This window comes from Taeniopygia guttata, chromosome 7 (genome assembly GCF_048771995.1).
Source record: "Taeniopygia guttata chromosome 7, bTaeGut7.mat, whole genome shotgun sequence".
NCBI classification, from domain to species: Eukaryota; Metazoa; Chordata; class Aves; order Passeriformes; family Estrildidae; genus Taeniopygia; species Taeniopygia guttata.
The window spans coordinates 14,792,110-14,804,970 of record NC_133032.1 but is presented as its reverse complement, the minus strand read 5'-3'; the positions used below and the strand labels follow the sequence as shown (position 1 = coordinate 14,804,970).

At 36.6% G+C, this 12,861-nt stretch overlaps 1 protein-coding gene across 3 annotated transcripts in view; it reads left to right on the top strand.

Annotated features, from left to right (window-relative positions):
• The window catches only part of STK39 (serine/threonine kinase 39), an 82,249-nt gene that overhangs the window by 42,448 nt on the left and 26,940 nt on the right, over positions 1-12,861 (top strand). For all 3 annotated transcript variants that reach the window (XM_012574818.5, XM_030277423.4, XM_030277424.4), the window contains 3 exons: positions 1,862-1,984; positions 2,113-2,145; positions 4,119-4,186. In XM_012574818.5, the coding sequence (XP_012430272.1) occupies positions 1,862-1,984; positions 2,113-2,145; positions 4,119-4,186 (224 nt within the window). The remainder of the gene's footprint in view (positions 1-1,861; positions 1,985-2,112; positions 2,146-4,118; positions 4,187-12,861) is intronic.

Below are 12,861 nucleotides of genomic sequence, written 5' to 3'. Positions count from 1 at the left end.
TCTTTAACCAGAACTGAGTAATCAAAGCCAGGCTTGTTAAAAATTGTGCAAATTAGTTCACCAAGCAAGTGTTAAGCACACACACCAATTAAAAGAATGTTCTAGACAACAACTTCACATTTTTGGAAGTTGAATAGGTTGGGTACTTTGCTCTAGCTGAAATTATAATTTCTTTCCTGTGAACATGTGTGTTGGTGGGAATCAGTCTGATTGAAACAACATACCAGTAAAGTTGTTTTCCTGCTTTCAGAAACCTCTCAAGAAAATAATTTAATTTAACATGGTATTTTGCTTTGTACTTGATTCATTTATTTTTTATTAAAAGGCAGTCTCTTTAAAAACCTGAAATGTTCTCCTCTCTGCAAATGATGCAAGCATCATTAAGCCCCATTAAAATAATTCTGTTTAGAATAAGTCTTCAAAACAACTGAAAATGGAAGCAGAAGAAGAAACTGATTAGTGTACCATGCAGTGTTTGAATGTGTCTGTAAACCAATACATCATATTCTGCTGGAAAAGCATGCTTTTAGTTGTGGATGATGTCCTCTGCTAGGTTTGTGTAGAGCCATTTGGAAGATGCCTGTGCTGTTAAACAAAAGCCTACCTCAGTCTCCTTGAAGGATAATAAATTACATCCACAAGCAGCAGCGAAATTGCCTGCTAGATTACCTTGTGCTGATCCCTGATGATGCAGACAGTAAGAGCCCACTGATTGTGCCTGGGCTGATTGCAGCTGAGTAAAGAATTTCTGTGTATTGCTTGCTTTGATGTCTGCTTGGTCCTCCCTCCCAAACACACATGAGCTGCTTCTACCAAGATTGGAGGTACCTAGGCTAAAATTGGTCCAACAGGAGCTTGGTATGGGAAACAGGGAAAATTGTGCAGAATTTATCCCTCAAGAGATGGAGTAGGGTATTCCCTCAGTGTCCTGCATAGGTTTCCCCTCTTCTCAGTTACAAATGAGAACAAAATATGAAGAAACTGAATAGGGCATTTTAATTCAGTTGTACAGGGAAGAAATGTAAGGGAGGAATATCATAATGACTGAAGGAAATGCAGAACTGTGGTGAGATCTGAAATCTTCACTCCTCTGGTTTAATCTTATATATGCAAAAGGGAAGGGGGAGGAGCAGGTGGGTGTTTGGGAAGTGAAGAGTGGAAAAGAGTCCAGACAGACATTAAGATACTGGTTTGTGTATGGAAAATGTTTTGGAAGAAGGCTCCTATCACTCGTGCTCTTGTGGTGTCAGGCCAGCCAGCTCCAAATTGTGCATGGCCTAAACCCAGTACAGGAATAGCATAAGTGCCCAGCTCTCTATGAAAATCTGTTTTGGAAAAATTGTATTAATGCCTGAATCACAGTTTCCTTGGAGGCTCATGGTCTCAGACTTGAAGTGGTCTAAACTGTTTTCATGTCATGCATCTTGCTGTTACGGTACCTGATGGGATTTAGAAGCAGCTGGAATTTGTCCCGTGCTGCATCTCTCTGCATATTATAGTTTGCAGCAAACCATAGGGGTTTAGAGGAGGGCTAATACCAGTCTAGTCTTTCTGTTAAGTTTCATTATGCTGAAAAACACCATAATTTTTCTAGCCAATTTTTTTTTTTTTCCCTGTTTTGTGTTTTTCATCACCACCACCAACCAACAGAGTGTAGAACCAAAGCTGATCACTGCTCATATGATGCAAGGCATCAAAACACCGCTGGCTTAAGGAGGTCAAATATTTTTAGAGTATGCTAGTGGCTCCTGCAGCAAATTAATGAGTCCACACAGAATAAAAATTGCAAATAATTGCTGATTAACCAGAACACAAATAAAGACTAAAGATCTCTGTGTAATAGTAAACAATATTTTGTTAGGTCAGACGAGTGCCAGGTTCCAGTGGTCACCTCCATAAAACAGAAGATGGGGACTGGGAATGGAGTGATGATGAAATGGATGAGAAGAGTGAGGAAGGCAAAGCTGCTATTTCTCAGGAAAAGGTATATTGTGTTTGTGCCAAGACATTTATACTCTAAAAGACATTCTGTCTTTATGTTAATTGTTAGTATTTCTGGATCTTTGTTGCATAAAGCTGCATAGCTCATATCTCACTGCGTTTGTTTTCCAGTCACGAAGACTGAAAGAGGAGGAGAACGCAGAGGTAAAAATGTCTTTATCAATATTTTTTTTTCTTCTAAGCATTTGAGTAAAGGGATTTCTTTTTCATGTCTGCTGTTAAAAATGTGAATTCAAGTGGGAGTATTGTTCTGCAGCCTTGTATGGCAAGTGCTTGTGAGGATAGAGCTGTTATGCCATTGTGCCTGTAACAATGAACTTCAGCACACAGTGGATAAGATGGATAGGAATTTAAAAGTCATGTTATGTTTGTACCCAGGAGAATTAATGAAGATAGGTAATTTGGCTGTTTTTAATGAATCTTTGTAACTAGATCACACTAATTGCTGCCTGTAAGGGTAATGAAGGCTGTGTTGGAGTAACCGGAACATCTCCAAATAAATTTTTCTTCTTAGTATCTATATCATGACATGTAGCTTATAATTAAAGTATTTTCTTCCAAACACAGTAAAATAGTGCAGTACTGAAGCATATTAGATTAATTCAGAAGAATAAAATACTATATAGAATTTCATGGCCCTGTGTAAGTGTGGGAAGCATTGCTTCTATAATCAATTGTTTAATAGGATTATGGGTTGCAGACTAAATGGTCTTTAAAAATGTCTGTTCCTTGGGTGGGTGAACCTTGCCACTTCACCTGCAATTTTAGATCTTCTGATTTTCATTGGTGTCAGAGAAATCTTCTAAAAGCCTAGAAGCTTCCTGCCAGATTTAGTTAGCTGTTTAGTTCCTGTTAGCTCCTGTGATGACCCCAGTGTCTCCACTGCAGATTTACACAGCTCTTCAGCATCTCAGATACTTTATGTAAGCAGGGTACAAAAAAAAAGGACTTTTGCCACAAAGTCTTACTGTCTTAAATGTTGAGAGTTCTACTACTTGTGACCTGGTTTATATACAGGTAACTCATAATAAAAAAAAGTTGCTTAGTTTACGAAAGAGAAAAAACCCTCTGATTGAAGTCTTCTGTTGATTTTTGTTTCTTGAAATGCTCTAGAAGATGACTTGGAACTAAGATTAGTGCATCTTGTCACTGTTAGTGTGTGCCTCTTGGGTCTTTGGGATCCACATTCCTCTATACTGGTATAACACGTCTGTTGAGGATGCAGAAATAATAGTAGCTTATATGAATGGAAGAAATTTATTTGAAGCAGAAAAAAACCCACTCTTATTTGAGTGATTGTGAAAAAGAATTTTCCAAAAATTCAATAATGTTTGCTGAAAATGTATCGATAATAAAATACAGATCTTGTATAACTTCTTAAAAAGTGGCTTTGATATGGAAAACTGTTTAAAAAAGGTCAAATGAAATTTGTGATGCAAGTCTTTATTTTGGGAGGGCTTCTGAGCCCTTTGTGACTTCTGAGCAGGCTGTTCGGTGACTTGGTGACAATATGCCAAGTTGGGTATGAAAGCACAGTAGGGTAGAAGAGCCTGGTGCATTCTGAATGTAGGATACACTTTTGCTTGAGACTTCATATAGATTTTAGTTGAGAGCTGGGAGGATATCACAGTGTGAGGGAGGAGTGAAAGGGTGAAAGATATCAGTGTTCTTGATTTTTCTCTGCGGAAGACATCCTCTGAGCTTGATACCTGCTTTGATATGCTGCTAGTTCCTTGCATATGGCTAGATGTAAGACTTCTTTAACAACCAAAACTGTTACACAAAAATAATGTGAGTAGCAGTTTGGAATTTTTACTGTGTGCATATTATTCAATAGGTAATTGTTGCTTTGATGCAAGGTGGATTATAAGCTCCTAAACTCAGTGCTTTAATGCAGGCCTTATTTATTACTTGTTTCTCTGTAATTGAAATATGGGAATTTTACTGGTATCAGCTATATTATAGGCTGTGTACTGTAAGTGTTTAAAGGGTTTCTAAGAGTTAGAGGATGTGTTAAATATTCTGTGCTAACTTCAAACTGTTAGCATGGAAAATTTTTGTGATTTTTTTTTTCCTTTGGCATCCTTTACAAGATTCTTTGCTTTTTTCTCTAATAGTCTCAGCCTGCTGTTAGTGAGGAATACAGTGGAGTTCCATGTGCGGTGAATCTTGTCTTAAGATTAAGGTAAAAGATCCTTCTATTTATTTAGCTGTATTATCTTGATCTCCCTCATTACTTTCATAATATTAACATAAAATCAGTGCTGAAGTGTATAATCTCCCAGTATGACCAGTATGAATAGTGTCTCTGTGACTAATTGCTGTCTTTTAATTGCTTACTAACATAGTGTAAAATGAAAAGCAGAATATGAATGTGTCTTCAGGCTAAGTGTACCCTTCATTAAGTATTTTCTTTCTTTTTTTCCTTATAATGCAGAATCACAGTGAGAAGTTTTTAATGAGTTTCTTTCACACTTCAGCAGTCAGCCTCTGACAGAAATAAACCATAGCTGTATTACAAGTTGCCTACTCAAAATGTTTTTCACTGGCAAGTTTGATCAGCCACTGTGGAGAAGAGATGGGTATTTTAGAAAATGGATACAAATATGTTGTCTGACTTAAATTTTTAGTTAGTTGAAATTAGTCAGATTACCTTTAATTAAAATTAGTTTATAACTAAGGTTTGAATTGGTTAATTATGCAGTCTAGTTCTTGGATAAAACTATTTCTTCATGTGAAACTTTGATAGCTTTTTATGTGTATGATAGCTTTTTTATGTTTTTTCTTAACAAGCTTATTACCACTCACTTTAAAACTTGCTTACATCCAGTTTGTGTTGACAGGATATCTATGTGAGGTTGTAAATTCCTAATTATTGCTATGGAGAAAAGTTAAGTGTTACTGTTTTTTATGCTAACAAAAAGATGAGAAGTCAGAAATAATTAGAAAATTACAACGAGTATGTTAGAAACAAATAGCAGATTTATGCATAAATGGCTTTAAAACAGTAACATCAAAAATTGTTAGTGTCCTGGTTCCACTGTTTGTAATCAGAAAAAAAACCCAAACAATTACACAGAATGAGTGCCAACTTTCAAAACCTATTTTCTTCCCTTTTCTTTGACTACTTTTCTAGTGGCAGCTGGAATAAAATTGCACGGCTGTCAAAGGTTGTGTACGAAAGAGAGGATTAATGAGTTTTATTGTGGGGATAGGAAAGACTGAGAGATTATTTGGAGTCATTTTAGTTGTCCAATTTACATAACTCCCCAGTTATGCTATCAATATTCTTTTTCATCTCTTTGCTGGCAGGTAGATGAAACCATTTACAAACAGATCAATTTGACTTCTGTGTGGATGTACCAGTGAACTGCTTTGTGTATCTATAAATTACCCTGAATCCCAGAGAGTGATTAGCTTCTTACCCAGTTATTTGCTGTGATGGCATATTCAGAGGGCAAACCTTTTAGACTTGCAAGTATATGGGAAACATCAGAGATTATGCTTTCAATTTTTTTCAGCTTTTAAGCCTGAAGTGAAGGAGGACTGATCCTGGGAGACTTGAGTTTCCAAGCTCTTACTTGCACAATGAACTTCTGTTCTTTTTAAGGATCCTCTCAAAGAGCAGATACACTCTTGATCCTGGGAACACTGTTGGTAGCATTGAGAAAACCAAAAATCTGATGTGTAATTTTGCAGAGTTCTGTTAATTTAACTGTCCTGCTTTTGAGGGAAGAATGCTCTGTGGTGCAAACCTCTGTCCCACGTGAGCTCTGGCTGTGTCTGGTCTCAGTGGTAGGAGGAGAGCAGAGCTATACATCTTGGCACAGGCTTTGCTTCTTCTGGAAGCCTGAGCATGTGAATAGGACCAGAGCTAACACATAAGCTGTGTATGTGTGTGTTTGGGGGGAGTGTAGGGATGTGGGCTACACTAAGTAACACACTTTTTGTTTGTTTGGCACTTTGTGAAGGGCTGATTTGACTGTGAGGGCTACAAGCTGCCTATATCTCTGCTCAGCAGATTCAGAGACAGTACTTCGAATTTCTTTATATTTACTAATTTAAAGGCAAGAGTTACTTTGCTTATGGAACATTGACCAAAGCTCAGGCAGCCACTGGCTGACTATAGATATTGTCTTTAGCAAGGTACCTTTGGTAGCACTTCAGTTGTGCTTCCTGTTTACTGTTGACCCTATTCCCTGTTGAGACTTTGTCATGGAAGTTGATGCAAACATTTAAAACTTTTTGTGCAGAAACAACTTAGTATGAGGTTCGGGAGTGTGGACGATAATGTTTAAAGAGTAGTGCCTGGGGATCTGGGACAGCGCAAAAGGCAAGGAGATGGGCAGCCTTAAAAAGGAACAAGAGGTAGGCAGGAAGAAAGTGCTCCTGTATTTTATTCTTTTTTCTTCTTCTACAGTGAGGCTACACTATGACAGCCCATCACATTTTAGATGATATCTTGCCTTTTATTTTCCTAGTAGTATGTTCCAGAACAAGGTTAATAGTATCCATAAAAATTGCTTTCATGAAGGAGAAATTCTGGCAGAAGAATCAATGCATTTAAGTAATTCTTTACCTGGATGGTCAGGTTCTATTATGTTTTCCCAGTCACGGCAGGGTTGGACTCATTCAGTAATTCAGTGGGATGTACTAAATTAACACCATCCTCTGTTTACTGCAAATGCCTTGTTGTGGATCAGAAACACAACTTACAGTCTGAAATAATCTTTGAAGAATCCCATGTTACTCTTTATACAGGTGGTGGTATTTAATTCCCTTACTCAGCTTGAAAGCCATCCAGACTAACTGATTTATCTGTCCTTACCTTGTATTTAATACCTTTCTGTTTTCATATTTTTCTCAGTGTGAAGTAACTTGTCAAAAAATTCTCTACTCTCAAGGTTACTTCATTGGCTGGAGATAGCAATTTCCAATTTTTCATCTATCTTTTGCAGTATTGTGTCTTGGAGTGCATTGCCCCAAAACAGAAATTATCAGCAGACTGGTTTAGGTAATTCCATGCAAAGCTCTTGGAAAGCTCTAGTATTAAATGCTTAGTATGGGCTATTAGTGTTTTAAAGCTCAAATGTAGTTGAGAGACTGTGCTTGAATTTTGCAGTGAACTGAAAATACTGTTTCTAACTGGCTGGATCTGTTACCACAGTGTGTTAAGTCTGGCCCAGCCTGAGCAATTGCCACTTTGAAATGCCAAGGCTTCTGTATGCTCACCCTCAAGAGAAAGTGGTATTTGAGAGTAGGGAGTAATGAAATCTGTAATCCAGATTTTTTCCAGTAAGGCTGTGTACACCACGTGTCTCAGCAGCAGACCCTGGCAGGAACTCTGCAAAGAGAGGCCAAGGCAATTGTCTGTGACTTAGTCCTCCAATAAGACTGTTGACCGTACCAGGGAAAGGAATTACCTTTCCCTAGGAATTCCTACCCACCTGGGGAGGAATTACCACCCTGGATCTGAGATTTCCAATCTAACCACCAAGCTGTTGCAGTTACAGATTTAGAAAGGTCACTGTTACAGGGTTTGACTACTTGGATTAATAACAGAGATATTTCATGTTAAATTAGGAGTCTTGTTAATGGTTAATAATTAAGAATTGCAAATTCTCTGAAGCAATCTAAGATGGTTAAATTAGCTCAAATGACAGGGAGATAATTTATCGACAGTAATTTGGAATGTCCCAGGACCTAATTTAATACAGTTCCTGCACACTAGATGAATTAAGCCTATGAAAGAATAAAAGGGGCAAGTGGAAATATTTTACTGGCCAATGGGATATTTCTGTTATTGCATATCTTATTTTAAATAATGTGTAGAGAAAATGCTATGGAAGAATTGCCTGTAATGTCACTCTATTATTTATATGTAAATGTTTGTGTGTATATATAATAGAAAAGCATTTCTTCTGCTAATGTAGCTGGAAACTGTGGCATTTGATGAGTTCTGAGAACTTGACCTCCTGGGGATCTGGAGAGACACAAGTCCAAGGAGTAGCTGGCAGCAGGTGCTGCAGCAGCAGAGTTGTCAGGACTTGAGTCAAATGTGATTTCCTGTGTGTACCAGGACACAGGCAATGAGGTATCGCTCACTAGTCTGAGCATGGGCTTATTTGACCTCTTTCTTCTTATAATTACATGTGAAGTCGTAAGAAAAATGTACTTGGCTGGAGGTACCTAGTAGAGCTACTCCTGTGTTGCTTAATACCTAAGTTTGAAGCTTAGATTTAAAGGAATAAACCCCTAAGAACTACGAAAAAATCCAAAATCTGTTCTGGCTAGGGGCAGAATGAGTTTGATAATTGGCTTAGTACCATAAATCAAAGTTCTCAGTTCTCATTCTGTTTAAAATATTTTTATGGGTTTGTTTTGGTATGTTAAGCAAAAACTTCCATCTCTTTTGTAGGAAGTGGGGCTAATGTATGTCTTTTCATCCTCATTTTTGCTATTCAAGTGGCTTCTGTTATCGAGTGTACTTAATGACAAAATTCACAAACACACTTCCAGCTGTGGAGTAGATTTACAACTGTAAAGTAACAGAACTTCTGTATAGTCTGGAAATTGATCCAGTTACAAATATCATAAACAAAAACATTTGTATGATTCTTGAAATAAATGTAAATTACAGCATTTATTTTGCCATCTAAGGGGTTTGTCCTGGGAATCAGGTAGGTGTGGGGATGTGGTGACTGAACTGAATTTTATTTTCACAGCATGGAGATTTCATTTAAATACCCTGTATAACCATGATTAAATCATGACTGAAATCAGTAAGTAGGAACCCTTGATTAAACTATTGATTTTAATCCTGCTTTTTCTTTTTACATATATTATTTCCTTCAAAGCTTGCTCCTTAAACACAGTAAATTATGTATTTATTATTCACTACTTAAGGATGTTTTTATACCTTGCTGTATTTTTATTGAAAATAAATTAAAAATTGAAAAATTTACTTTAATTATGACCTAGATAATCCTGTATGCAATTGCTATACCATCACTCTTTTACAGAGAAATTATATATTTTTTATCAAAACAATTTAAAATTTATAAGTATTAAGTCAAGGAATCAATATTTTTTTTCTGCTTATTAAATTAAGGTTATCAAGAAGATTTGTATGTCTAAATATTTAGATGGAAAGGAATTAGGTTTTTAACCTGCACAGCTGAGGTTGTAAATTATGCAGGCAATTGTATTTGGGGATGTTGGTTTTACTGAAAATGAAAAATCACTAGGAACTTTTTTATTCCATTCTGCTTTTTTTTTTTTTTTTGTACTGTTTGCAAAAGAAAAAAAAAAAGAGGAGAAAGAAAAATATAACAATGAAACCTAAGTACCACCCCCAACCTTCTTTATGTTAAAGGAAACAATTTAAAACTTAAATTGATCTCAGTGTAAAAATAATTTTATTCATATTATTAATGGCACATACATGACATGTCAACGGTAATAGGGTTTGCATTTTGATAGTTTAAAATTTGATTCTAATTAGATATTTTTCTAATATTTTTTAAAGACTTCCTTTACATTTAGAGTGTGAGCGATCACACTCTTCCCTCTTCATCCAGCTGCTCTAGAGATGGCTGTGAATGTGGTGGTGTAGTACATTGGGCAGGGCTGAAACCATTTGAAATAATTTTTGTCTGTTCCCACTTAGTGGTGTGGTTCTCCCTCTTTCCACTGGTAGAGATGTTCTGGGGCTATGTTGGGTCCCTGTAAAGCAGGGTTGTTTGTGACTTCCAATAGTTTTGAGGGGAAGGCAAAATGTTAAATTAACTCATTTATTTTGTTTTGCCCCACATTTGTCATTGCTCTAGTGGAGCCAATGAATGGCCACAAGAGGTGCACTAGGACATAGGTGTGACAAGAATTTAACATAGGAGCAGACTTTGCTGATGAAGCTGATTTACTGTTAAGAGAAAGTTTGGCAGGATAAACAGATGAAACCCTTGAAGATTTTAAAACAAAGCTTAGACATTTTTTCCCATGCTTCCCACTCTTTTTGATAAGCTAGTCAGCATCCATGACTTTTAGATAGATGATATACAGATTGTAATTTTTATGGTGGCCAGGTGTCTTTCTGGTATAGCTCAAAGTCTCCTTTTCTTTGACAGTGCTATACTGACAGGTGATCAGGACTGTAAAATTCTGAGCCAGTGGGATTAAAAGGATGCAGACTTCCAGGGAGTTTTTGATTCAACATATTTAAAACTTTCTTTGATTTGGATAGTCAAAGGTTTCTCTTTGCCTTCTGCTCAAAGTCTGTTTTGTGACTGGGGAATTACAAGGTTCTATTAAAAAACTCTGTATACCTCTAGAACTCATTGTAAATCTTTTGTCTTGATTTCATAAATAAAATCACTTTTCTAGAGCTCTATTCTGAAACACCCCCAGCCTCCTGGCAATAATTGTCCTTTCAAGATTTCTGATTTAAGAAACTGACATTTTGCTTCAAGTGTTGTGGCTATTTTAATGCTGTACTTGAAGAATTTGTCACTGGAATAACAGATTATAATCCCTCTTCTTGTGCACCAGGCATGCAGAAGCATACAAAGTAAGGCTTTGCTTGCTTAATCTCTAAATTGCTCTGGTATTTCTTATCAGTCAGACAGATGGTTATTACTTTAGTCATGCCGCTAATACAGGTTTGACTTCCTTAAAATGTGTACTGATCAATAATATTTGGTATCAAGACATACAGAGATATTTCAGAGATACTCAGGGTGGATAAATTAAATTACAGGCAAATCCAGAAAGGCAGCTATAACCACAATGCACTGTAATGTTTAACAAAGTGATTAAATCACGTGCATGTTGTCTTCTCTGTTATTGAAATGTTCTCTGAATACTTTCAGGTGATTGGTTATTTTAAACATTACTGAAATTTGTGTGCTTAATTCCAGTTCTTTCTAGGAAAAAGTCTTTTTTAGATCACTTCTGGTTTCTAACAAGCATTAAGATTTTACCACATTAATAAATTCTAAGTACAATTGTGTATGCCCTTCCTTGTATTTCAAGTACTTGTTAGAAATTGATGCGTTTCAGAATTTAAATCTTTACCACTGCTCTTAAAAAAACTTCTGTGCTACTTCAGAGTAATTTCAGAGGAAAAAAAACTTTTGATCAATATTGCCATCTCTGCTGCAAAAAATACCGATAGCTTTTTGCCAAAGTTAATCCCACTGCTGATGTATGAGAGCAGGTAGGAAGTGTGAATTTCATAAAAAATGATATAAGTGAATACTGCTTTTCACTGCCTGTGCAGTGAAATGACTCACTGATAACTGAGGCAAAAAATATTGTTTCAGAATTTGCTGCTTGACTTAGCTGGAAATGAACATAGCAAGTCAAAAAATTGAAGGGCTTTTAATGTTCTTCTGATTTAGCTTCTGGCATCAGCAACTGCAGAAAGAGAGAAGCAGCATATTTGGATATAGGTATATTTAAAATGTGTCTAGTTCTAACACTTCTTTGTCATAATATGTAGACTCGGGGCTGTAAACCAGTGGATTGAGAGAGAGGACTTAATGTATATATATCACTTCTAAAATGTATCAGTTTTCTTGTGTTTCTTCTGTCACACATTTTCTAAGTTTCACTATTGTATCCCATGCATTTCAACTAGATGGAAAGCACTCTTTTGAGTGTTAAGCAGTTTGGACCTATCAGCTATGGATAGAAGTGTTGTAAAGACTCCTCCTGAGAGAGGAGCTATCAGCTGCCCAGGAGCCTTGGACAGTGGTCCTAGCTGGTCTGATTGTGACCATAACAATTCCCTTGGTGGCTGATCTTTTAATGTGCACTTGCCTTTTCTGTATGGTAAGTGTCACAGAGACAGTAAATCTTTAACAGGTAACTGCTGCTGTCTCATTTCGACAGCTTAACAGCCAAATGACAATGTTTCATTTTGGCATTGGCTGTTTTCCACTCTTGACAGCATCATTTGCTGTGCTTTGCTGTTAATGTTGCTGCTACCTCTTGATGTGTACTGATGAGCAAGTGTTTGCATCATCTGAGGGATCTGCTCTTTACCCAAGATCATGTGATGGCTAAATAGTAGTGGCATTTTTTTGGTGTATTAAACTGTTGAGTCCTATAACCTGATTGTGAAACATCATATACTAAATGTATTTTCTTCTTCCAGTAATATATATAGAGGGAGATAAGTTGTAAACTCGTGGAGTTTTTCCAGAACCACTGAAATAAACTGTAAAGTTTTGATGAACTTCAAATAACTGTTTATTTTGGGACCATATTTTATTAATACAGAGAGATTTTAGTCCCATTCTTCTTGATGGGAATCTGGAAGCAGAAGAGAATTCAAACATCTCTTTTGCTCTTACCAAAAGTTAGAAGCAATGCCTTTGATTTAATTTAGAATTGACCTGAAGTAATTAAAAGTAAGTAGAGAAGAACCATCTTCACTAGGCTGAACAGACATGATCTGCTCTTGATAGTATGGTAATTTGTAATGGAGGAGCCTGGGTATTGATTAGTAAATGACAGCTGAGCATGAAAGTGTTAGAAATAAAGGGCTTTACATAAGCATGTGCTGAATCCTCAGGAGGCTAATGCTTCTTTACAAATGCTCTGTTCTGTTGTGTTTATATGATCCCACAGGAGCCTTCAAGTTCTGATTCACAAAATTACATTAATAATCATAAATTCCTCTTATTCCTGCTTTGTTTCATCTGTGTGCATAGTATCATGACTTCAGAAATCAAGAAAGTGGGGGCAGGAGCAGGAAAAAAGTGAGCTGTGATTTCTGTTGATGTAGGAGAGGATTCTCACTTGCTCTGCCCTACATTAATGGCTAAATTGCACAGCTGAAGCATAAGAAAATTGTAA